Source organism: Podarcis liolepis, assembly GCF_965112155.1.
Source record: "Podarcis liolepis genome assembly, chromosome: 10".
In the NCBI taxonomy this organism is placed as follows: domain Eukaryota; kingdom Metazoa; phylum Chordata; class Lepidosauria; order Squamata; family Lacertidae; genus Podarcis; species Podarcis liolepis.
In genome coordinates this window covers 9683371-9709776 of record NC_139562.1, presented here as the reverse complement: position 1 = coordinate 9709776, position 26406 = coordinate 9683371, and the positions used below count along the sequence as shown (strand labels likewise).

The 26406-nt window shown below is 47.2% G+C and overlaps 1 protein-coding gene across 2 annotated transcripts in view; it reads left to right on the top strand.

Moving 5' to 3' along the window:
• The first annotated feature begins 255 nt into the window (after nt 1-255).
• Nucleotides 256-26406, top strand: part of SFMBT2 (Scm like with four mbt domains 2) — a 79373-nt gene continuing 53222 nt past the window's right edge. The window contains exons 1-4 of one of the 2 annotated variants that reach the window (XM_083461074.1): nt 256-413; nt 13213-13371; nt 16130-16224; nt 18733-18973. In XM_083461074.1, the coding sequence (XP_083317200.1) occupies nt 13266-13371; nt 16130-16224; nt 18733-18973 (442 nt within the window). In that variant the 5' untranslated portion in view covers nt 256-413; nt 13213-13265. Of the gene's footprint in view, nt 414-11803; nt 13372-16129; nt 16225-18732; nt 18974-26406 lie in introns of those variants that run through there. The other variant, XM_083461075.1, reaches the window with a different exon arrangement.

Below are 26406 nucleotides of genomic sequence, written 5' to 3'. Positions count from 1 at the left end.
AAGCGCGCGTCCTTCGGGCGTGCAAAGCTGTCACGCTTACTCGGGAGTAAGACTCATCTCTCCCATTCCGCGGGGGGATTTGCACGACGGGGACCGGAGACGCTGCGGGCGCACGGTGCGCGCGCGCGTGTTTGGCAACTGTGCCGGGGGATAAAAAAAAAAAAGGTCAGCGAAGGAGCCGGCGCGCACCCTGGCACACGCTCACACACACATAGGCGCACACACGCCAAGTACAAGCGAGTGCGAGGCATGCGCATTGAGCGGATGCCATATTGGAAGGAGTGTGGAGCAGCGGCGGCGGCGGCGGCAGCGAGCGAGGCGGGCGCGGATCGCGCTGGCGGGCGGCTGGCGCGGCGGGGGCTGCGCCCCTTCGACGCGGGGGAGGGATCGCCGGGGAGGGAAACTTCGCGCAGGTAAGGCGCGGCCCCGCGCAGCGGCGCGCGGACCTACCCGGGCTGCATCTAACGGAAGGTGGGGTTTTCCCCCCTCTCCCCCCTTTTTTCTTACGGAGGGTGGACCGATCGCGGTGGTTTTTTTGGGGGGGGCGGCTTCTCTCTCTTCTCCCCCCCCCCCGATTTTTTGGGTTTATTAGCATGCGTTCTGCTTTGCGCAGAAAAAGCTGACTAGGACCTCCCTAAAAAGCAAGTTATTGCAAAGTGATTTTTTGGGGGGATGTGTTTTAATCTCGCCGTTCTGTTAGAAGTCCGTCGTCCCCGCTTCGAATGCGCAGCCCGATCCTGTGCACGCTTACTCGGAAGTAGTAAAAGTGCCTCTCTCGTCTTTCCTCCTGCCTGAGGTTCCAGGCGGGCCGTGCTATCCTATGCATGTTAACTCGGAAATCAGCCCTTCCAAGTTCAGGGTTCTCCTACGTATTGTTGTGCGCCCGATCCTACGCATGGAGTTCTAGGCGCGCCTAAATCCGCGCTTGATTGTGGATGACATCACGCTGGGGTGCATTTATTGGGGGAGGTGTTGCGATCCAATATGCACGCTTTATTTTCTAGGATGGTCCGATCCATTGCATGCAATTGGACCTACTTCTGCGTAAAGATGGATCGGGTCGGCTGCTGGTTGTGTGTGCGCGCGCGGGCGGGCGCGCATTTTTCTCTGTGTTGAGGTATTCTTTTTCCTTTTGCAAGGCACGTTTTTGGATCTGTGCCCTAGCGAGTAGAGATGAGCGGAATGCGCGGCTCGTGTTTAATGTCATCGCGTGGATACTCCAGTTCCTATTTGGAAACGCGCCAGATTAACCGAAGGCTGGCCCCCTACCTTTTTTTTGGGGGGGGGTGCTTATCTCATAAAAAAAAATCTAATGTGATCTCAGCTTAGAATTTACTGAAAGAAAGAAAAAAGAAAAAAATACAAATTTTGAGTCAGTTTCATGGAGCGGGGGAGGGAGGGACGGGAAACTGAGACGGATCAATGGAATACAGATTATTAGATATGTGTATAAAATCGCCCCAAACTAATTCCCGGCCCCTCCCCCCCCTTCATTGATTTAGTTCCCTTTATGTAACTGCGGTATAAATGGGTATTTAAAGAGGTTTGTCAGTTTCAACATGGCGCGTTTCAGGCTTCTCTACAAACTGAAAATAAACACGTCCCCCCCCCCCAAAGTGGAGTAGAGGAAGGCGGAGAAATGTGTGTGTTCCAGTGTAATCTACGCCATCCTATGTAGGCACATTGCTTGGGCGTAAATCCTGCGGAAATCTCTGGGGCTCCTGAGTAACCATCTTTAGGATCCGGCTAGGATAGAGCTAGTTCCGGCTGCGATCCTAAAGACGCCGGCAGCCCGAGTTCTCTAACCTGCTGATTTTCTCGCGATCTGCTTCCGGGGGGGGGACGGGGGACGGGACGGCGGTTAGAGCCGTGCAGCGCAACGCAATCCTATACATGCGCACTCAAAACTATGGATTGCACCCTCGGTTCCTCCTGGCGCGGTACGGTTTACTTCGGAGTAAGCTACACCGGATCCAACTGCAGGCAAGTGTCGCTGCAACTAGGCAGACGGCCCGATCCTGGCTGCCTCAGAAGCGCACCCCCCATTGTATCCTATGTCGCTTGCTCCGGAGTAAATGATCGCAAGTTTGGACTGAGTACAGTTCTGCATCTGCTTTTGGTTTCGGGCTCGTTTGTTGGCCAGGGATCCGTGCGGGCTGTAGCTCACAACTGCGCAACATCTGTTTGGCATGCAGACGGTTCAGTGCCTGCCATTGAAATCTTGGAGAGTCGCTGCCGGTCAGTGCCTGTCCAACTATCTTAGCAGTATGGGCACTGACTGGCAGCGGCTGCAGGGGTGAAGCCCTGCACAACAAGTTGGGATTTACATCCAAGTAAAGGAGATGCTTTATTTATTTTTCTTAAACTTTACAAGAAAGGAGATTCCCGACTAAACACCAGGAAGACTTTTCTGACTGTAAGAGCTCTTCGCCAGCGGAACGGTCTCCCACTAGATCGGATGGACTCTCCTTCCTTGGAGGTTTTTAAGCAGAGGTTGGATTGCAGATCTGACTCTGTATAAGGCTGCGGGATGGCCCCCGTTGTGGATGCTTTAGTTGAGATACCTGCCTTGCACGGGGGTTGGACTAGATGATGTTTGGAGGATCCCTTCCAACTCTACAATCATTGGATTCTAAGTAGACGTGGGCTGCGCACGTAGAGCTGGCAGGATCCTACCCATTTGAGATCTTATCTGCGGGAAAGCGCGTTAACGATCGACAGAGACCAAAGTCTGGGTGAGGACGCAGGGAGCGAAGCGGGCGGCGATGGTGTGGACTTTGGATCCGAATTTTTGGGGGGAGATCAGCCAAGATAGCCGTCGAATCACGGACTGGTCGGTCTCTTACTCTTGCGGAAAAACAGCAGGCTGTGCTTTTTATGAAGATGTGCCTCCGGGTTCTGGAGAAAGTCTTTGCTTGCTAGTCTGATCCCATCGTCAAGATGCAAAAAGCTTCTGGACTCCAGGGACCTTGGAAGTTGCTTTTTAACCAAGTCTAACCATTGGAGCCAGCACTGTCTACTCTGACTGGCAGAGGCATTGGGATGCCGGAGACTGCGCCCATAAAGCTATGGAGGCGCTGCCCCACCGACTTCAGTCTACCCCCGCCTTCCTTCTTGCTTACAACCAGTGCCCTCCTCCTTTCAGTTATGCGCTGAGAGGCAGTGTCGCCTAATGGTTAGAGCACTGGACTGGGACCTGGGAGACTCAGCCATTTAGCTCCTTGGGTGACCTTGGGCCAGTCACCCATCTCCCAGCCAGACCTACCTCACAGGGCTGTTGTGAGGAGGGAGAACCATGTGACCATATTGAGCTCCTAAATAAACAGATGATGATAGAGCAGAACTCCGCAGTGAAGAAGACAAAATTAGCGCGAGTGGGCTCAGCGTCTCATTGGCTCTGGCGCCCCCTGCTGTTGGGCTCCCTGCCTTCTGCCCTATCAGTTCCAATGGGTACCAACCATTACAAGTCCTTTCCAAATTGGAAGATGGGAAACTGCCTTGGACTAAGCAAATCCGGACTGAGCGTTATCCCTCGCCGCTCTCCATCGGGCTCCGGGCTGTCATATTCCCAGCTTTTACCTGGAGATATAGGGGATGCAATCTCCTGCGTGGAAAGCAGGGGTCCGCTGCCCCAAATTTTGCTCTCCAAAAAAACGCATGCGGTTATGATGGGCAGCCGAGCCACGTTTTCTGGAAGGTCGAGCCTCTTTTGCCAACCCTTTGCGGTGACTACTCAGAAGTAAAAAAACCCCTCTCTGCGCTTGGAAAGGCTTGCTCCCGGGTATGTTTGCAGGATTGCAACCTGCGTGGCCCCCAAGCGGTGTTTTTGTGTGTGTGTGTGCGCGCGCGCGCATTGCAGCCTTGTAGTTGGGTTACTCTGAGCAGGGTTTCAACGCTACGCGCGTTTCCCTGCTTTTTAACTGCGCCCGATCCTACTACGCATGTTAGCTTGGTATCGAGGATTTGCGGGGCTGACTCCGAAGCAAAGCGCGCAATGCACGATCCTGTGTGAATGTCCTTAGAAGCAAGCCCATTGCGTTGAGCGCCTTTACTCCCAAGTTACCTTACGCAAAGAAGACTTGCATGCGTAAATGTTTGTTGAGGACGTAAAAAGAATGCAACTACTTAAAACAACAACAACTCCGCAATCCGATCCTATGCACTCCCTTACTCGCGGGTAGACCCCATTGAACTGAGACTTGTTTCCGAGGAAGCATGTCAGCGCTGGGAGGAGAGACGGGCGAGGAGAGAAAGGGAAAAGCGCCGCGCGGCTGAAGTTGCGCTGCGCTGCGCTGCGCGAGCGCCTTCCTCTCTGGATCGGCGCAAGGAGCGCCTCGCAAGAGAGCCCCGCCCTCTCTGCGTGGTAGAAAAGAAAGTGGATTTCTAAAATTATAATTCTAAAGGCGCTGGTGGGCGGCAGTCTTCTTTAAAAGCAGGGCGGAATTTCTCGCCGTTTGCTAGAGAACGAGGGTTGGGAACTTTTCCCAAAGTCATGTTTTGAGTCACTTTGCAAAAATAAAATTAAAAAATTGGAGGAGGGGGTGACTCGTGCACTAGGACATTATATATATATGATCTCGCAGATTGATCACCAGCCAACAGTGAGGCTAAGGGGGAGTCGATTTTCAGTTGTGTTGCTGGAACGTTTTTTGGTTTTTTGTTTTGGAAGAACTTTCTGTGTTTCCTTCTTTTGCAAATTCCCATCAGCAACAAGGCAGGGGAGCCTTTTCTGTGTAAGTGGATCTGCCGCCTGCGGGATTGGATTGCAAAGCCTCGACAGAGGTCACCCTTTGCAGCCATCTGCTGTTGGAGGCACACCACATCTGCACCAGATGTGCAAGTTTCCCCCTTTTTAAAAAAATCCTCCTCAGCCAGTTGTTTCCCAGGACTTGGAGAGCCGCTACCCTTTCACAGCCTCTTCAGACTTAAAACTGGGCTTAAGGCATCACTCTTGTTTGCAAAAACGTTCGCCTTCTATGTCGTGAAAATGTTGAGATTCTCAACCCTCCACCAACCCCGCTCCGAGTGGTGCAGCAGTAAAACTGCTAGCACCTTTGCAAAGCTAAGCAGGGTCTGATGTGGTTTCAAATTGGATGGGGAACTGCGCACGGTCTAGGGGGGAGCAGATCAAGCAAATAATAAAAAATACTTAACTATGTATGGAAGTGAGAGCTGGACCATAAAGAAGGCTGACTGCCGAAGAATGGATGCTTTTGAATTGTGGTGCTGGAGGAGACTCTTGAGAGTCCCATGGACTGCAAGAAGATCAAACCGATCCATTCTGAAGGAAATCAGCCCTGAGTGCTCACTGGAAGGACAGATCCTGAAGCTGAGGCTCCAGTACTGTGGCCACTTCATGAGAAGAGAAGACTCCCTGGAAAAGACCCTGATGTTGGGAAAGATGGAGGGCACAAGGAGAAGGGGACGGCAGAGATGGTTGGACAGTGTTCTCGAAGCTACCAGCATGAGTTTGACCAAACTGCGGGAGGCAGTGGAAGACAGGAGTGCCTGGCATGCTCTGGTCCATGGGTCAAGAGTCGGACACGACTAAACAACAACAACAACTAAAAAAATAGAAATAATCAGAATATTTGAAATTGAAATGCTCCCTGTGGTCACTTGGGTGCATATTCTAGCAACGCAAGTAGCTCGGTTCTGGAACAGGACGGGTGAGTGTCCTGCCCCCGCCCAACATAAATCCTGGCTACACCCAGGATGTTGAGATTCCTGCATTGCATGGGGTTAGACTAGATGACTCCTGGAAGTCCCTTCCAACTCTACAATTCTATGAACCCTCATCACTAGGGATTTTACATGAATCTCAGGGGTGAGTGATTCAATTGCCTCAAATGCAGACGTACCAGAGGCCTCTGTTGTAAGGAGGAAAGGCTGGAGCAGCAACTCATGCAGAGATGCGTTGGGCAGACTCCTCCGGGAGGGAAGTAAATCTGGCTGTGTCTCAGCACCCAGAGTGACAGAGTCACACCTAATACAGTAAAAGGTAGCAGAATCCGCCCACCTCTCAAAGCAGCTGGTTTTCGGAAGCAAGCAAGTTCAGAACGGTAACTCATCGCAGAGACACAGTGGGCAGCCTCTTCTCTGGGCGGCTCCTTTGGACTCACAGCGCCTTTAAACTTATGTAGTTGACTCCTCACAGCATCCTTGTGTGAGGGTGGTGGCTGGAAGGGGAGTCTGGAGGGAAAATTCATCCCAGAAAGGATCATGTTGACAAAAGAGAATCTGCGAAAGTTGGGTGGAGGAGTTAGGCTGGGACCCACCTGTGTGAGCAGGTCCATGCTCTCCTCTTTCCAAGACCACAAAGCTTCGAGTGTCTCACCCCGAGGCTCTGTGTTCGAATCTCGGCATAGCCAAATGATGACAGAGGAGAATACTGTTTCTATTGGAGTGCCAAGAAAGGGCTTGCAGCAGCAATCTAATTTTCAAAGGCTTTCAAAGCAAACTTGGTCCGGACGTGTGGCTAGTTAAATAGCTGCAAGTCATTGCAGAAAAAAAGCTTTTTGGGAAGGCGTGTGGGAATTGTATCTGTGAAAAAAGGACTTTCTACCCTGGTTGAAACAAAATAAAAAAATTCCTTCCAGTGGCACCTTAGACACCAACTAAGTTTGTTATTGGTATGTTCTTTCGTGTGCATGGTATCTGAAGAAGTGTGCATTCACACAAAAGCTCATACCAATAACAAACTTAGTTGATCTCCGAGGTGTCGCTGGAAGGAATTTTTTTATTTTGTTTCGACTACGGCAGACCAACACGGCTACCTACCTACCCTGGTGTTGCTGCTGATTCCAGAGAGGATAGCTCACATGGCTGTAGAATATATTTTTGGTTCTTTGGGCTGAACATAACCTCTGCAAGGATCTCTGGGGATTCTGCTGGGTAAGGATGGAGAGCTCTGTCATGAGACGCTTAATCTCAGAGTTATGAGTTCGAGTCCTACCCTGGGCATTGCAGGGAGTTGGAGAACATGACCCTTGTTCCCCCTTCCTCCTGAAAAGTTCTATGATTCTATGATTCCTTTCAGCGGCGTCATCAGGGTGGGGGTAAAGCGCAGAAGTCTGGGGCTCAGCAGACTGAGCAGAAGCCCCTCGCAACACAGGGCTGGATTAACCACATGTTCAAATAACCCTTATTAATGTCGAAAGTGTTGCCCCCCCCATAAGCCCGCCCGTAAGTCCAGAGTCTAAAATTTCCAAACCACCCCACGCCTCCTTTTATTTTTTGTTAAAAGCACATGAGTTTTCAGTAAAGATTTCTAGCGCTTCACCACTTCAAATGCTTGCCGATATTAAATTAAAAACTAGAAAAGGACAGCACAGGAATGTTAGGGGTGGAAAAGGATTCCTCCAAGTTCTTTCAGTCGGTTCTTAAGAAAGTGGAAGGGGGGGCAGGAGAGAGGAAAAGGAACTCATTTCCCCCCGAACTGGCACAATATTTTGTAATATGCCGCAATGCTTAATCTATTAATTGGTTTTGTGAATCATAAACATGGTTAATTATGGGCGTCCTTTCAGCTGATTATACATTTTTAGGAAGTCCCCATTTTAAAATAGGCATCTCTGCCTCTCTTTTTTTAACACCTAGGGAGGAACAGCCCATTCTTTTCTTTATTTTAGTTTTCATATAATAAGCATGAATGTTTCTTTATAATGAACGGTACTCTTGTTTATTTTATTTTCCTGTAATTTTTGATATCAACTTGGAAAGAAATTAATAAAATATGTTAAAATGACACAGCATAACATAAGCTCCCTCAGGTACCCTGTTCCCAAGCCATAGAAGCGCTTTTCAAGCTGAGTACTTAGAATTGTGCTTGGAAACAAATTTCTTGAAAGTAGGGATGCGGGTGGTGCTGTGGGTTAAACCACAGAGCCTAGGACTTGCCGATCAGAAGGTTGGCGGTTCGAATCCCCGTGACGGGGTGAGCTCCTGTTGCTTGGTCCCTGCTCCTGTCAACCTAGCAGTCTGAAAGCACGTCAAAGTGCAAGTAGATAAATAGGTACCACTCCGGCGGGAAGGTAAATGGTGTTTCTATGCAGTGCTCTGGTTCGCCAGAAGCGGCTTAGTCATGCTGGCCACATGACCCAGAAGCTGTATGCCGGCTCCCTTGGCCAATAAAGTGAGATGAGCGCCGCAACCCCAGAGTCGGTCACGACTGGACCTAATGGTCAGGGGTCTCTTTACCTTTACCTTATTTCTTGAAGGGGAAATTTCATGTGCAGATTTCTCTCTCACCCCCCCCCCCCTTATGACAAACTGCACCAGTGGAAGTTTCCTGTGCCATGTGCAACTGTAAGCAGAGGTGAACCCGTTCTCCTTTGCTTCTTACAATCGTATACACACCCTTTTCAGATTTCTTGAAATCCATCTGCCTCTTCTCCATTTCCAGAGAGATGGGTATGGGGATTGCTGTGGTTAAGATAGCTTGTCTCCCATTCTAAGGGATGACTTTCCATAAGTCATTTAAAAAGCATCATTTAAAAAGCAACCGCACTCCTTGCTTTGAAACTATTGTTTTCACCTGCATGTAAATGTATGCAAATTGAATCCCTCAATGAATCAAACAAAATTCATATGCTTGATTAAAGACTCTTTAAAGCTGAGTGACGGCCTTCATAATGTGTGCTACAGTCCAAACTTCATTTCGCAGGTAGAAGGAGTGCTTTTTTAAAACTGGAGCCAAAATAGCTAGCGGTTAACAGAAGTCAGCTATGGTTTATTGGGGTTTATAGAATCCTAAGCTTGGAAATGGACCAAAAAGACACCTAGCCAACGCAGAAAATCTGCTACATCCTGGGCTGCATATACCATATTTTTTGCTCTATAAGACTCGCTTTTCCCCTCCTAAAAAGTAAGGGGAAATGTGTGTGCGTCTTATGGAGCGAATGCAGGCTGCGCAGCTATCCCAGAAGCCAGAACAGCAAGAGGGATTGCTGCTTTCACTGCGCAGCAATCTCTCTTGCTGTTCTCGCTTCTGAGATTCAGAATATTTTTTTTCTTGTTTTCCTCCTCCAAAAACTAGGTGCGTCTTGCGGTCTGGTGCATCTTATAGAGCGAAAAATACGGTACATTGCTTTAAAAACTCCAATCATTAAACCTGCTCTGGGAGGGTGCAAGTAATTCAGCTCAATGAATTCATGGAGAAATAGGTTTTCTTTGGGATGTATTAGAACAGCAAATGCATTGGAATCATAGAATCCTAGAGCTGGAAGGGACCACGAGGGTCATCTAGTCCAACCCTCTGCAATGCAAGAATCTTTCTGCCCAATGCGGGGCTCGAACCCACGACCCCGAGAGAAAGAAGCTTGTGCCCCACCAACTGTGTTTCATTTGGCCGGCCTTTTTATCCAAATTAATTTGTATCTCCTGGACTGAAACACATAGCAGAACATGATTTTTATTTATGGATCCTTCATTGCTCTCAAAAAACTTTTCTTTTCTCTTAGGCTGTCGGCTAATTAAATAATCCATAGCCTTTTAAAATATGTGGGGTGCATGTGTGTGTATGTTAATGTTTTTGTTTTATTACTATGTCCCCCCCCCCAAGATAACATATATACATAATAACCAAAATTCCCAAAATTCCTCACATAAAATATAATATCTAAATTACAATAGCTGCTTAATTATATACTTACCGTATTTTTCGCCCCATAGGACGCTCCGTCCCATAGGACGCACCTAGTTTTTTGGGGGGGAAATAAAGGGAAAAAAATTTCCCTTTATTTCCCCCCCAAAAGCAGGTCGGGGAAACAGAACCAGGTCGAGGAACAGCGGGATGGCGGCGCTGCGCCTCCCTGCTGTCCCCCGAGCTTGTGGGGCTGGCCGATGTCTGCCCCGCGCGAGGGGCACTCTGCATCACGCTATCCGCAGCGTGGGGAGCCTTGCCGGGAACTCCTGCAAGGCTCCCCACGCTGCGGATGTGTGCCTGGCGCGGGGGGCGCTCTGCTTCAGGGCGCCCCTCGCGCCGGGCAGCAGGCTGCTATCTGCAGCGTGGGGAGCCTTGCCAGGAACTCCTGCAAGGCTCCCCACGCTGCGGATGTCTGCCTGGCGCGAGGGGCGCTCTGCTTCAGGGCGCCCCGCCCGCCGGGCAGCAGACTGCTATCCGCAGCGTGGGGAGCCTTGCCGGGAACTCCTGCAAGGCTCCCCACGCTGTGGATGTCTGCCTGGCGTGGGGGGCGCTCTGCTTCAGGGAGCCCCGCCCGCCGAGCGGCAGGCTGCTATCCGCAGCCTAGACATCCCTGCCGGACCTCCCGTAGGGCTGCCTAGGCTGCGGATGTGTTCCTGAAGCCTGGAGAGCGAGAGGGGTCGGTGCGCACAGACCCCTCTCGCTCTCCAAGCTTCAGCAAAAGCCTGCATTCGCCCCATAGGACGCACCCAGATTTCCCCTTCATTTTTGGAGGGGAAAAAGTGCGTCCTATAGGGCGAAAAATACGGTAATTGTAAAACCCACTACCCACCACTTTCCTCCACAGCAATTCGACTTCTTTATATTTCTTTCTACCTTTCCCCCTTCCATTCTATAATAAATTATTTTTGTTACATTCTGAATTTTCCTTCTTTCTTTATCGGTTTTGTTATTGCTTACATTTTTTATTCTAAGCCCGTTAGCATGTCATTTTCAGAACAATATTTTGACATACAATCTTTGAAATACTTCCACTCCATTCTGAACTTTTGATTTGATTGATATCTTATAATTGAAATTAATTTTGCCAATTCTATATACTCACCTAAATGGAAATCTCAGAACACACCAACAAAGGAAGAGTAGATTTGTAAATGTTTTATTACTATGTTATGCATTTTTGTGGTTTTATATTGTAAACCACCCTGTGATTCTCGGTTGAAGGACAGTCTAGAAATCACCATCATCATCATCATCATCATCATCATCATCTCGCAGTACTATTCTTGGCTCAAAAACTTGCCCAAACTGCATTTACAGATGGCCATTCAACCTCTGTTTAAAAACCTCCACGGAAGGAGAGCCCACCACCTCGCGAGGAGACCGTTCCCCTGTCAAACAGCTCTTACTGTCAGAAAGAGCATCTTCCTGATGTTTGGTCACAAACTCCTTTCTTGTAACTTGAAGCTGTGGGTTCGAGTCCAGTGATAATGCAGAGCCGTATGCTGTTTTCAGCGCGTTTCGTAACTTGACGTTTATATGAGTGCAGTTTATAAATATTATACAGTCATACCTCATGTTACGTTTGCTTCAGGTTGAGCGTTTTCATATATATATGTATGTATATGTATATATATATATATATATATGTATGTATGTATGTATATGTATATCTATATATGTATATATATATGCATATATATATATATATGTATGTATGTATATATGCATATATATATATATATATATGTATGTATATGTATATCTATATATGTATATATATATGCATATATATATATGTGTGTGTGTATATGTGTGTGTGTGTGTGTGTATATGTGTGTGTGTGTGTGTGTGTGTGTGTGTGTGTATATATATGTAAATTTTATTGATTTTAACATATAAATGTACCACAAAATGTATCACTTATACAATCTTTTTAGACTTCCATCAGCACCTCTGATGATCCACCGTTTTAACCACTTCTTATGCAATTCTTAACTTTATATTGCCTTTACATCTCTTAACAAATCATCCTCCCCATTATCCAGTTTTGCAAAACTTCCAATAATACTCCTCACAAAACTTCTTACAAACCTACAAACGTTGTCTGATCTTCACAAATACTTTTCAGATAGTCCGTAAATTTCCTCTTCTGTGAATTTCTGGTCCCGCCGGTTTCGAATCCTTCCTGTTAGTTTATCTAGTTCTGCATAGTCCATTAACTTCATCCTCCATTCTTCAATCGTCGGTAATTCTTCTTGCTTCCATTTTTGGGCCAATAATATTCTTGCTGCTGTTATTGCATGTTAAAAGAGCTTACATTCATTTCTATTTATATCACGCCCAACAATGCCTAGTAAAAATGCTTCTGGTTTCTTTATAAATGTATAACAGGTTGAGCGTTTTCAGGTTGCTTCCCGCGGCGACACGGAAGTACCGGAATGGGTTACTTCTGGGTTTCGCCGCATGCGCAGACACACAAAATGACGTCACGCGCATGCGCAGAAGCGGCGAATCGTGACCCGCGCAGACGCGGGTTGCGTTCTGCTCGTGTTGCGAACGGGCCTCCACAACGGATCTCGTTCGCAACCAGAGGTACCACTGTATAACCTTTGACAACAGTCATAGAAACCTCGCGTAGGAGGCGGTTCCAAACTTCAGATGAGGTCTGGGGCTTGCACTTATATCTGGAAGCAGGAGGGACCCCCAAGCTGGTGAGCCTGGCGATTGGGACCCCTGCATGGGATGATGGCTGTGTGGGAGCGTTGGGAGAGGGCAGGAGACAAATTTGTCATGCACCCATGGCCACCATATCACAGCTGCAATGTCAAGGGATGCCTCTTATGAACGATAGACTTGTGCAAGCAGCCTCTGGAAATTCTGTGTCTCCACGTTTATTTGTCGACAGAGAAATCAAGAGGGGCTGCCCCACTGAATTTCTTCAGGGGAGGAGAAATTCTCTCATCAGTTTTTTGTGGGCAGGGATTGCCGTTAGTGGTGGAAATTTGCACAGCTTATTTCTCTTTCTGCCCCCCACACTAAGCATTTTTTTGTGGAGGGAGATGTTTCAATTTTAGAGAAATGGTACAAAGTTAGGAACAAAACTCACCTGTCAGGTGGCGGTAAGGGACCTGGCAACCCCGAATGTTTGGCCAAGGCCGGCCAAAATTTGTGGGCCCTGGATCACGTGGCTAGGACTGGACTCTTGATTGGACAGGATTGGACTAGATCCCTTCCCACTCTGCAATTCTATGATTCTAAGAATCTGCAAAGTCAGAACGTGTTTCTAAGTGGGAAAGGTCTGTCCCCCCCATCCTCACCATCTTCTGCCACAAATTACCCAGAAGCTTTCAGGGTATCTTGTCACTCAAGCCAATGTTAGTGGTACTCTTGAGTAGATTCATTGAGGTTAATGGGCATGATGACTTAAGTTAGGACCATTCATTTTGGCGGGTTTGCTCCAAGTATATTTGGAGATAATCTTTTGCTCCGAGGGCCAGGTGATGTGAAAGAGAGCAGGGGGAGGGAAATGTAGATTGATTACTGAAAGGTCTTCTTTCTCGCCACAGGAAGGCTGTGCTTCGTGATGATGAATTAGGACAGAGAATCCTTTCTCTGAGCAATGGAGACAAGAGGGTCTGTGATCTTCAGCATGACTGAGACTCGGCGCCTTTCCTTGGACGAAAATACAGACCTAGCCAATGGGGATGCTGAACAGTTTGATTCAGGTGGGCTTTTTATTTTTGGCTAAGACAGCTTTACGAGCCGGTGTACTGTAGCAGTTAAGATAACAACAACAACAACAACAACAACAACACACAACAACAATAATAATTTTTATCTATACCCCGCCCTCCCCAGCCCAGGGTGGTTAACACCAGATATAAAAACAATTGATTAAAATACAACTTAAAAACAAGATTAAAGTACAACATTAAAACGCAACCTCATTTCAGTAGAAACTCAAATCAAAAACTTTTTCGGGATGAAAATGTCAAATCTATCAAACCTATGAACAATTGTTAATTAAAGAAGAGGGGAAGTGGAAAATGAGACCGTACGACCAGGTTAAAGAGAAAGTTTATGACTGGTTTCACTATTTCCAAATAAATGAAATGTTCAGGAAAGACATAAAAGATAAAGGATATGCTGACAAAGACTCAAGATTCCAGACTGAGATATTGAATAATGATAAGAAAACTCTATCTAAAATGTACAGCCAGCTACTAGAGTGGAACCTAATAGATGAGGAAGTAAAGTCAGTGATGATACACTGGGCTAGAGATATCGGTCACAACATATATTTAGAAGAGTGGGGAAAACTTTGGAAAGAGCATCTTAAATTCACAGCTTGTATAACGCTAAAGGAGAACTTAATGAAGATGTTCTACCGATGGTATATGACTCCTGCAAAATTGGCTAAAATGTATGGAACTTGTAATAAATGCTGGAAATGCAAGGAAAGGGAGGGGTCCTTCTACCACATGTGGTGGGAATGCCAAAAAGTAAAAAGTTTCTGGGAGAATGTATATAACGAAATTAAAAAAATCTTAAGTTATACCTTTGTTAAAAAACCCGAGGCTTTCCTGTTAGGACTAGTAGGAAGGGAGGTAAAGAAGAAAGACCACAAACTGTTCCAGTATGCAACAACGGCAGCAAGAGTTCTACTAGCTCAAAATTGGAAACAAGAGAGTCTGCCGACAATTGAGGAATGGAGACTCAAATTGTTAGACTACGCGGAGTTGGACAAGATGACAGGGAGAATCAGATATTCAAAAGACCAGAGGTTCATTAAGGACTGGGAAAGCTTTACAAAATATCTGGAAAATTTAAGTGAAGGACAGACAACACTAGTGGGATTTAAAGGGGCTCTGTAAAAAGAAAAGGGTATTGTCCAGGAGAACTGGAAGAACTGTGGTGATTAATGGCAATACAAAATAGGAAATGCGAAACTCTATAAAAGATTGGTACGAATGATTTGTGGAAAGGCTGAAGGAAGTCAAACAAAAAATATGTGAAAACAAGATGTTGAACTTTTGTATTTTTTATTATGTAAATTAATAAAAAATTATGCATGAAAAAAAAAAGAAAATGTCAAATCTTCACCAAGGCCAACTATCCAGACTGGTCGTATGTGGGCCAAAAAAAAGCCAGCCAACAAGTGTTGGAAGGAGCTGTGCGTGGCTAGATTCAAGTCCCTACTCAGCTGTGAAGGTCGCCAGGCAACCTTGAGCCAATCCCGAACTCTTGGCCTAGCCTACCTCAAAGGGATGCTGTGATTGGTGACAAACTAGGGGAGAAGGGCAACATGCTGCCCTGAGCAATCGGAAGAGAGCTGAGATATACATAAATACAGCTAATACACAGGGATGGAGAAATCTGCGCATTTTGGTTGCTCTCCATTTTCCAATTTTAAATTTGCTTCCCTGCATCAGTTTGCAATTATTATTATTATTATTATTATTAAAAGTTCTCACAAAATGTTAAGGAAAGTGGGGTATGTGAAGTTGCTCATTAATGCTCGGCTCCTGGGCAGCAGGCCCACATGGTCACTGCTTTCCCCAACCACCCGGTGAGACATAGCGCATTTTGAAAGTACTTCTCGCAGCTCATTGTTAAACTATGGAACTCCCTCCCACTGGCCGCAGGGATGGTCACCAGCATAAAGGTAAAGGGAACCCTGACCATTAGGTCCAGTCATGGCCGGAATACAGCTTCCGGGTCATGTGGCCAGCATGACTAAGCCGCTTCTGGCGAACCAGAGCAGCGCACGGAAACACCATTTACCTTCCCGCTGGAGTGGTACCTATTTATCTACTTGCATTTAGACATGCTTTTGAACTGCTAGGTTGGCAGGAGCAGAGACTGAGCAACGGGAACTCACCCCATCGCGGGGATTCAAACCCACAGCGCCACCCGCGTCCTACCTTAAAAGGGCACCAGTCACCACTAGGAGTAACGGAGCGCGTTACTTCCGGGTTTCGGCTCTCGCGCATGCGCAGACGCTCAAAATGATGTCACGCGCATGCACAGAAGTGGCGAAACGCGACCTGCGCACATGTTATGTTTACTTCAGGATGCGAATGGGGCTCCGGGATGGATCCCGTTCGTAACCAGAGGTACCACTGTACATTAGCACACACAAAATTTATGCAGATCTTTCGTGCCTTTCTCCTTTCTTTCCTGTGGCGATACATTCCCTCTTTTTTTGATGATGTAGTAAAGTCTAGCCTAACAGAAGCCCACCTTTTCGTGGAGCAGACAGAGTTGACTAAGTACCAGAGCTGATAAACAGCTAATGTTGTGCCACTAAACGTATTAGAGAAGCAAGGAAAGTGACTGAAAGGCAACTAAGCAAAGCTATTCAAATCTGCTTCTAATGAGCCTATTCGCTCATTCTTCATTTTCTCACATAACTTGTACAACACAAGACCTCCTTGCTGGCTTGAACACATAACATACCTGTTTTTGTTTTATATTAAGCAGATGAAAGTTCAAATTCCGAAGACGTTGATTTCAACTGGGATGAATACTTGGAAGAGACAGGATCTTGCGCTGCCCCTCACACTTCGTTTAAGCACGTAGGTATTTTTTTACCTGGAGTTTCTGGTCCTCATTACCAATGATGAAACCTTGAAAACAGTGTTAGAAACTCAGATATCTCAGCCGGGTGCCAAATGGCTCCTTAAACCAGTTGCCAAAACAGAATGTCTAGTTGCCATTTTGGGGGCAAGAGAGCTTTAAAGTCTTACTTTTCAAATGACTGGGATTGATTCTCAGTTAAACATCTGGCAAGTTCAGATGACGACCTTGAGCTCCGTTGAGAATTTGAGAAACTAAAGAAGAAAATTCACATGAATATTGGCCCATTCTGACCTCTTTTCTTAATGGTGACTGCTCCTGCTCCAGAAATTCTGATTGTGCAGATAAAATATAACAGATAGATTTCTACAGGATGGGATATGAGTGTGTGGAAACAGTCCAGATCCAATGATCCCCAGATGGTGGAGATGTCAGGCAGAATCCTGGCACCCAGGCATCTTCTCTTGGTCGCAGGCGGTCGAAAACCAGGTGCAAAATGTGCCTGACACTTGGCTAATTTCGAACACTGCTTGAAAACATGGTGCCTAGTTAGACACTGGAATCCGCTCCCATGAGAGGTAGCGATACCCACCAATGCAAATGGCTTTTCAATGTGCACCTCCACAGGCACATACCTCCACATGTGGTGGGAGTGCTCCAAAATCCATTGTGGACAACAGCCACACGAGAAATATGGAAAATAACTAAGCAAGTATTAGACATCACCCCAGAATTTGCCCTACTAAACATCTTCCAAGACAACAATGCCCATTTACACCACAAAGAACTCATAACCCTCCTACTTTCAGCAGCCAGAAACACCATAACCAGACACTGGAGAGACCTGTGAGTAGTAAGCATGGACCAATGGTACCAAATAGTTTGGGAAACAGCCCTACTAGAAAAATTAACCAATAAACTGAAACTGACATGGGGACAAATAGAAGAAGACGCCTTTACCCTGGTATGGCTCCCCTTTATCACATCACAGCCCAACAAGACAATGACAATAATCCACCAACAGCATACAAATCAATATGGCTAACCTGATCCAAAACACCCACCCACCTCACCCACACACGAAAACAAAGATCACCACAGCCAATCACAAGCAAACAATCACACCCTAGGCCAACCCCAACCTCTCTCACCACCAAAGGAACACAAGTGAACAACACAAGCAACGCTGACACCAAGTCCTACATACATTAAGCATAACAGAAACATTGCCACCCGACCCCACCCCCACCCATCTTCCCTCCCTCCACCCCCTTTTTTTCCCCTCCCCCTAATGTCTCAACAAATGAAATGGATTTGTAAAATGTTACATGGAAAAAATACGAGAGACATTACACTTCTGTAAAACAAGAAAATCTTCAGCGTGTTAGACAAATTCACGGAGGATAAGGCTATGTTCTAGCACTGCTGCCAGAGGCAGTATTTTTCTGAATCCCGGTTATTCAGAGTGCACCTGAGAATGCTGTTGCTCTCAGGTCTTCCTTGTGGGAAGCCCACAGTCCTATGGTTAACTACTGTGAGAAGGGACGTGGGTGGCGCTGTGGTCTAAACCACTGAGCCTCTTGGGCTTGCCTATCGGAAGGTTGGCGGTTCGAATCCCCGCAATGGGGTGAGCTCCCATTGCTCAGTCCCAGCTCCTGCCAGCCAAGCAGTTCGAAAGCACACCAGTGCAAGTAGATAAATAGATGTACCACTGCAGCAGGAAGCAAAACAACGTCAGACAGTACTAGGTCTAGAAACATTTAGACCTGCACATTTGTAAAGGCTGTTCTAATAATAACAATAATAGTAATAATAATAATAGTGATAAAAAAATTATTTATACCCTGCCCTCCCTGGCCAGAACCGGGCTCAGGGCGGCTAACACCAGTAAAATTAGGGGGGGAAACAAAACAAAACAAAAACCCAATTTAAAATACAGGTTAAAATGCTATTTAAAAAGCAGCCTCATTTTAAAAGTAGCCCATAAATCAAAACCGTAAGGGGAGGGAAACATAAGGGTCAGACTGAGTCCGAACCAAAGGCCAGGCAGAACAGCTCTGTCTTGCAGGCCCTGCGGAAATAAATCAAGTCCCGCAGGGCCCTGGTCTCTTGTGACAGAGCGTCCCACCATGTCGGGGCCAGTACTGAAAAGGCCCTGGCCCTAGTTGAGACCAATCTAACCACCCTGTGACCTGGGACCTCCAAAATCTTGTCATTTGTGGACCTTAAGGTCCTCTGCGGGGCATATCAGGCGGTTCCGTAGGTACAAGGGTCCTAGGCCACACAGGGCTTTAAAGTCAAAACCAGCACCTTAAACCTGACCCTGTACTCCACCGGGAGCCAGTGCAGCTGGTAAAGCACTGGATGAATGTGATCCCGCAGCAAGGACCCCGTAAGGAGCCTCGCCGCGGCATTCTGCTCCTGCTGGAGTTCTAGAGGAATTGTATCTTGCTTCCTTCTTGTTCCTTAAGCCAAAGCAACCCTGTTTCTTTCTCCTTTTGGGGAAGGTGGAAGTCAGCCTCCAGAGCAGTTTCCAACCTGGCATGAAGCTAGAGGTGGCCAACAAACACAACCCAGAGACCTACTGGGTGGCAACCATCATCACCACATGCGGACAGCTCTTGCTGCTGCGTTACTGTGGCTACGAAGACGACCGCAGAGCTGATTTCTGGTGCGACGTGATGACAGCCGATCTCCACCCTGTGGGTTGGTGCACCCAGAACAACAAAGTTCTCATGCCTCCCAATGGTAAGTAAGTCTGGCATCTTGATACGGATATGTTGCCCAAGATCTTCCGCTTAGTATTCTAGGGATGCCTTGTGCCTCTGCCAGTGTGTAGTGGTTAAGAGCGGTAGTCTCGTAATCTGGGGAACTGGGTTCGCGTCTCCGCTCCTCCACATGCAGCTGCTGGGTGACCTTGGGCCAGTCACACTTCTCTGAAGTCTCTCAGCCCCACTCACCTCACAGCGTGTTTGTTGTGGGGGAGGAAGGGAAAGGAGAATGTTAGCCGCTTTGAGACTCCTTAAAGGGAGTGAAAGGCGGGATATCAAATCCAAACTCTTCTTCTTCTTCTTCTGCCTGCAAATTTTGATCATCGGCAAGCTACGTCGGGCTGAAACAAACTGCCACCGCAAAAATAACTTCAGTGTAGAAGGGCCATAGCTTAGGATTGCTGTAGGGGTGGAGGAGAAATGTGATTAATTCATTCATTTATTGAACGGTGAGCTCCCGTTGCTCAGTCCCTGCTCCTGCCAACCTAGCAGTTTGAAAGCACATCAAAGTTCCCTATCCCTGCACTAGCACTCTGTTCTTGGCTTGTCAGCAGTGTGGTGTAGTGGTTAGAGTGTTGTATTCTGACCAGGGATTCCAGGGTTCAAATCCTCCCTCAGCCACGAAGCTCTCTGGACCAGCCATAGTCTCTGCCCAACCTGCCCCACAGTTGTGGGGAAGACAACATGGGGTGCAGAGGAATCATGTAGGTTGGTGAGAGTGTGGTGCTGATAATGTCAAAGTTGCAGGTTCGATTCCTGTATAAGACATCTGCGTATTCCTGCATTGCAAGGGGCTTGGACTAGAAGTCTGGGTTTCCCAAACTTGGGACTCCAACTGTTTTTGGACTACAATTCCCATCATCCCTGCCCACTGGTCTTGCTAGCTATGGATGATGGGAGTTGTAGTCCAAAAACAGCCAGTTTGGGAAACCTTGGATTAGATGATCCTCAGGGTCTCAACTCTACAGTTCTACGTCCACCAGTTTGAGCGCCTTGGAAGAAACGTAGGATATGAACGACATGATAAAAAAATTCCCATCATAGGTGGCAAATGCCCAAGACATTTTGCTCTTCTGGGAAAAGGACTGGATGGTGCCCCATCCATATTCTGCATACAGAATCCGACTGGAATGAAAAGCTGCCTCACTTTGCCCAGTGATAGAGCCGGCCCTGGGCATGGGCTTGCCATAGCTTACGAGCTTCGTGGTAAACAACCAGAGGAATATAGGAAGTTTCCTTCTACCAGTTAAGACCATTGGTCTATCTACCTCAGTAGATAGCATGCCAGAGTGGTGCATGCTCTGGTTATCTCCTGCTTGGACTACTGCAATGCGCTCTATGGGGGGCTACCTTTGAAGGTGACCCGGAAACTACAACTAATCCAGAATGCGGCAGCTAGACTGGTGACTGGGAGTGGCCGCCGAGACCACATAATACCAGTCCTGAGAGACCTACATTGGTTCCCAGTATGTTTCTGAGCACAATTCAAAGTGTTGGTGCTGACCTTTAAAGCCCTAAATTTAAAGCCTCGGCCCAATATACCTGAAGGAGCATCTCCACCCCCATCGTTCTACCCAGACACTGAGGTCCAGCGCTGAGGACCTTCTGGCGGTTCCCTCACTGTGAGAAGCCAAGTTACAGGGAACCAGGCAGAGGGCCTTCTCAGTAGTGGCACCCGCCCTTGGAACGCCCTCCCACTTTTAGACGACATCTGAAGGCAGCTCTGTTTAGGGAAGCTTTTAATGTTTAATAGGTTATTGTATTTTAATAGGTTATTTTATTTTAGTATTCTGTTGGAAGCCGCCCAGAGTAGCTGGGGAAACCTAGCCAGATGTGTGGGGTATAAATAATATATTATTATTAATTTTTGGAAGCCGCCCAGAGTGGCTGGGGGAGCCCAGCCAGATGGACAGGGCATAAACAATTTATTATTATTGTTGTTATTGTTATTATTATTATTATTATTATTATTGGCAACTCTGACTGGCAGCGGCTCTCCAAGGTTTCTGACAGGGAGTTTTTCCCAATCCTGCCTGGAGATGGCGGGGATTGAATTGGGGACGTTCTGCATGCAAGGCAGACGCTCTGTCGCTGAGCTCTGGCCCCCAGCCCTGCTTCATCGAAAGAAATTTGACTGCCCTATGCAACAACTTCCAAATAATTTGCGAGCAGACCAGGCAAGAAGTGGTGTGAAATGCCCGGACTTCATCCAAACAGCAGGCGCCAAATGAACGGCATGTAATGACTTCTAAGTAATATTGTGGCTGCAGCCAAATACCGAGTGGAAATTTATGGAAGATTTAATGAATGAATATTTTGCGCCCGTTCAGTTCTTCTCAAGTAGTAAATGATTTAGCAGTGTACAAAGGAGCCACCTTCAGGGTTTGTTTAGGTTTTTAAATTGAACTAATTTAATCAACTTCTTCAGTCAGGCTTGATATTGGATTCTTTCTGCATGCTGTACTGTATTTAAAGATTGTTGGGGACTCTCCGCCCCCTTCTCCTCTTTCAGATTAAATAATAATAATATGGATTTATTTTCATTTAATTTTTTGGTTAGAAAGTTTGGAAGAATTTGTTTCTCTAATTGTTTTTCCATAAGCTAAGTTACTGATTTTGGAGATCAGTTGCGGGTTTTTTTTTGGGGGGGGGGGAACGAGCTAAATCTGCTGAGGATATTGATTAGATCATATTGACTAAAAGACAACAACAGCTTTTTTACATTGGGGGGGAGCGGCATATAAATCAAAATAATGATGACGGGGAAATAAAAAGATCTTGGTGCCCAAGAGATATTGGGGTTTGTGCTGAGCTAGCTTCTTGGAGGGAATATTCCAAAAAGCGGTGTCACCACTGAAAAGTCCCCGCCTCATCATTGCAGAGCTGAGATGGGGAATCTGCACTCTCTGGGTGGGAGCCTAGTGGTGACTGGTGCCCTTTTAAGGTAGGACGCGGGTGGCGCTGTGGGTTAAACCACAGAGCCTAGGACTTGCCGATCAGAAGGTCATGGTTCGAATCCCCGCGATGGGGTGAGTTCCCGTTGCTCAGTCTCTGCTCCTGCCAACCTAGCAGTTCGAAAGCACACCAGCGCAAGTAGATGAGTAGGTACCGCTCCAGCGGGAAGGTAAACGGCATTTCTGGTTCACCAGAAGCGGCTTAGTCATGCTGGCCACATGACCCGAAAGCTGTACGCCGGCTCCCTCGGCCAATAAAGCGAGATGAGCGCCACAACCCTAGAGTCGTCCGCAACTGGACCTAATGGTCAGGGGTCCCTTTACCTTTACCTTTAAGGCAGGCAGCAAGGGGATTGGCAGGAAGACTCTGGGGAGGAAGCACCAAGAGTGAGAGAAGGGAGTGAGAGAAAGACCAAGAGTGTCTTGCATTGGAGAAGTACAAGCAGTGAAGTCATCTTGCAAGTGACCAGTTCAAGCGAGGGGTGGAGGGGACAGGGGGGAAAATCCAGATCTGCAGGATAAAAAGCGAGGTGGAATGCTGGAAGATCCATGGCAGATGAACTCAAGTACACGCAGAACACAGTGTTAACCATCAACCTGGAAAATTTTGAAAGAGTTAGACAAATTCTTTTTTTAAAAAGTATTTTTTTATTTGGGCTCATAGAAAAAGATGCAAAACTTAACATCAAATATCTTTTCCTTTTTTTTTACAAACTAAGGCTTTGATCTAAATAATTTTTAAAAAGTAAGGGTGGGAGAGGAATAGAGAAAGAGAGAAATAAAGAAAAAGAAGTAGAAAAGAGAGAGAGAAAGAAATAAAATCAAGAAGGCAAGAGACGTCCGATTTTTCATCTGTCCGCTACATGTAAACAATACAGTCCTACCTTGGAAATCGTACGGAATGCCAAAATATTTGGAAACCAAAGCGTGGCTTCTGATTGGCTGCAGGAAGCTCCTGCAGCCAATCAGAAGCCGCAGAAGCCCCATCGGATGTCCGGGCTCCGAAAATAGTTTGCAAACCGGAACAGTCACTTCTGGGTTTGCTGCGTTGGGGAGCTGAAACGTTAGAGAACTAAGCTGTTCGAAAACCAAGGTATGAATGTACAGTGGTACCTCGGGTTACATACGCCTCAGGTTACATACGCTTCAGGTTACAGATTCCGCTAACCCAGAAATAGTGCTTCAGGTTAAGAACTTTGCTTCAGGATGAGAACAGAAATTGCGCAGCAGCAGCGCAGCGGCAGCAGGAGGCCCCATTAGCTAAAGTGGTGCTTCAGGTTAAGAACAGTTTCAGGTTAAAAACGGACCTCTGGAACGAATTCAGTTCTTAACCCGAGGTACCACCGTATTCACTTCACCCACTCCAATATAACACCCAACAAAGCCACTTCAGTCCTCAAATCCAAATGTCATCATTTCAAATTCTTAAAGATTCTTAAAGGTAGAAGAAAGTGAAGGGTTGGGACAGAAAGAGAGGGATCTCTGCAGTCCTCACTATGCTTCAAACTTTGCCCACCAGTTTTGGTTTAGGATCTGTTCCCTCCATTGGCTACTGATGGGTAAGCAACAACCCTTTCCCCACCGCAAGTGTGGTAGACTTTACTGAGCTACAGGGGCCATTTGTCTGACTCTGTATTTGACAGCTTCCTACGCAGGCCTGAACTCGTTTAATGAACACGGTTGGCAGTCCCTTGGAGCACTGTGTGCGCCGATCTCTTCCTCGTGAAAAACCTTCTTTCTTTTTTGAAACGGCATCCTCGTGGCAGGCTACAGATGGACGGTGCCTGTCGTAAAAAATAAGGAGGCTCAGATTTATGGGACGCTCGGAATGAATAACCGCCGCTCTGGGAGGCAGTGAAACCGTTTTAATGAAATGACCCTGCACTATATGAAAATATCCACTCACCAACACCGCCTTTATGACAGCTGGGAAGTTGATTTTGGGAGGAAACAAAGGGAGATGAAGAGGATTTATTGTGCTATCGCCCTGCATGGTGCAACATACATATCAATTATATGAGGGGAGACGGGGGATTATTTAATAGACATAAATAAATGCTATGGGACGTGGGTGGCGCTGTGGGTTAAACCACAGAGCCTAGGGCTTGCCGATCAGAAGGTCAGTGGTTCGAATCCCCGCGACGGGGTGAGCTCCCGTTGCTCGGTCCCTGCTCCTGCCAACCTAGCAGTTCTAAAGCACGTCAAAGTGCAAGTAGATAAATAGGTACCACTCTGGCGGGAAGGTAAACGGTGTTTCCGTGCGCTGCTCTGGTTCGCCAGAAGCGGCTTAGTCATGCTGGCCACATGACCCGGAAGCTGTACGCCGGCTCCCTCAGCCAATAAAGCGAGATGAGTTCTGCAATCCCAGAGTCGGTCACATCAGGGGACCCTTTACCTTTACCTTTACCTAAATAAATGCTACTCCGCGGCATGAGGAAAGGAAATAAAGGTCTCTGCCTCAAACAGCTTACAATCTCAAGCTTGAAGAAAGTATAGAGGACATGGCAACAGGGAGTTGAAGACTGATGCACCCACATCTGATATCTAAGGAGGGGGTATCACCCCCCAATACCTTAACTTGTAACTATTTAGGGCCTGGAAGCACCAATAAATCTTTGGCTGTGTGCTCTCCCAAGACCACATTCCCAGCATGTTTGCACTTCTGTCTCAGCGACGTCTACGCTGGCTTGGTTCTAAACCACTGAGCCTCTTGGGCTTGCGGATTGGAAGGTCGGCGATTCGAATCCCCACGATGGGGTGAGCTCCCGTTGCTCGGTTGCTGCTTCTGCCAACCTAGCAGTTTGAAAGCAGGCCAGCGCAAGTAGATAAATAGGTACCGCTCCGGCGGGAAGGAAAACAGCATTTCCATGCGCTGCTCTGGTTTCAGTGTTCCGTTGCGCTAGAAGCGGCTCAGTCCTGCCAGCCATATGACCCGGAAAGCTGTCTGTTGCCAAACGCCGGCTCCCTCGGCCTGAAAGCGAGATGAGCGCCGCAACCCCATAGTCGCCTTGGACTGGACTTAACCATCCAGGGGTCTTTTAACCTGTCCACAGAATGGGAGATGGCACGATCCCCAAGGAGTTGGCTTCAGTCACCAGTCTTGTTGGCAGACCAAGTCTGTGGCACAAAGGGGTCTGCAAGCGTGACGCCTGACTTTGCATGCAGACAAAGTTCCTAACTCACTGAGGGTTTGAGACCCATCGGCTCCCCTCAGCTGGTTTAGCCGGCCAGTCAACGCCATTCCCGGGGTGCAGCTGCAGTTGCATGCTGACATCTTCTAGGAGCCACAGGTGAGAGCTGAGTGCAAGGTAGGGACCAAAGGTGGACAAATGACCCCAGAAGGAGCAAGACATGCCCCCCTGAGGTACTACCCTTCCCTAACACCCCGTACACCCCAGGGCAGCTGTTGGGAAGGATCATTTCATACCCATGCTCTGGTTATCTCCCACTTGGACTACTGCAATGCGCTCTACGTTGGGCTACCTTCGAAGGTGACCCGGAAACTACAACTAATCCAGAATGCAGCAGCCAGACTGGGGACTGGGAGTGGCCGCCGAGACCACATAACACCGGTCTTAAAAGACCTACATTGGCTCCCAGTAGGTTTCCGAGCACAATTCAAAGTGTTGGTGCTGACCTTTAAAGCCCTAAATGGCCTCGGCCCAGTGTACCTGAAAGAGCGTCTCCACCCCCATCGTTCAACCCAGACACTGAGGTCCAGCTCCGAGGGCCTTCTGGCGGTTCCCTCATTGTGAGAAGCCAAGTTACAGGGAACCAGGCAGAGGGCCTTCTCGGTGGTGGCACCCGCCCTGTGGAACGCCCTCCCACCAGATGTCAAAGAGAACAACTACTAGACTTTTAGAAGACATCTGAAGGCAGCCTTGTTTAGGGAAGCTTTTAATGTTTAATAGATTATTGTATTTTAATATTTTGTTGGAAGCCGCCCAGAGTGGCTGGGTATAAATAAATTATTATTATTATTATTATTATTATTATTATTATTATTATTATTATTATTATTATTAAAGCTGCTAGCTGGCAATGTTCCATCTCCTTCCTGCCCCAAGCAGCCAAGATCAGGCTTGGCTAAGTTCGAAGCCCCGACGAAAATTCCTTCCCAGCGGCAAATGTTGCTCTAATGAACTTAACTATTGACCTTTGATACACAGAAGTAAGCAGCCTAACTAGACAAGGCTCAGAGGCAATGCAGAGAGCAAGCCTTAAGTCTGTAGGGGGAAAGAAGGTCCCATTTATCTGCGTGAACCTTTCAGCTAATGCAGCACTTTATTTCCATGGCCATAAAATTGCTAATTCCTCTGGAGACGCTATTCAAAGATAGCATTGTGTAATACCGTACGGTTAGTTATTATTTTATTTTTTTCTTTTTTCTTTTACAAGGGATGAGAGCAGTCACCTTTGCATTTTCCCCCCACCCCCCTAGTTTAAATAGATTTAC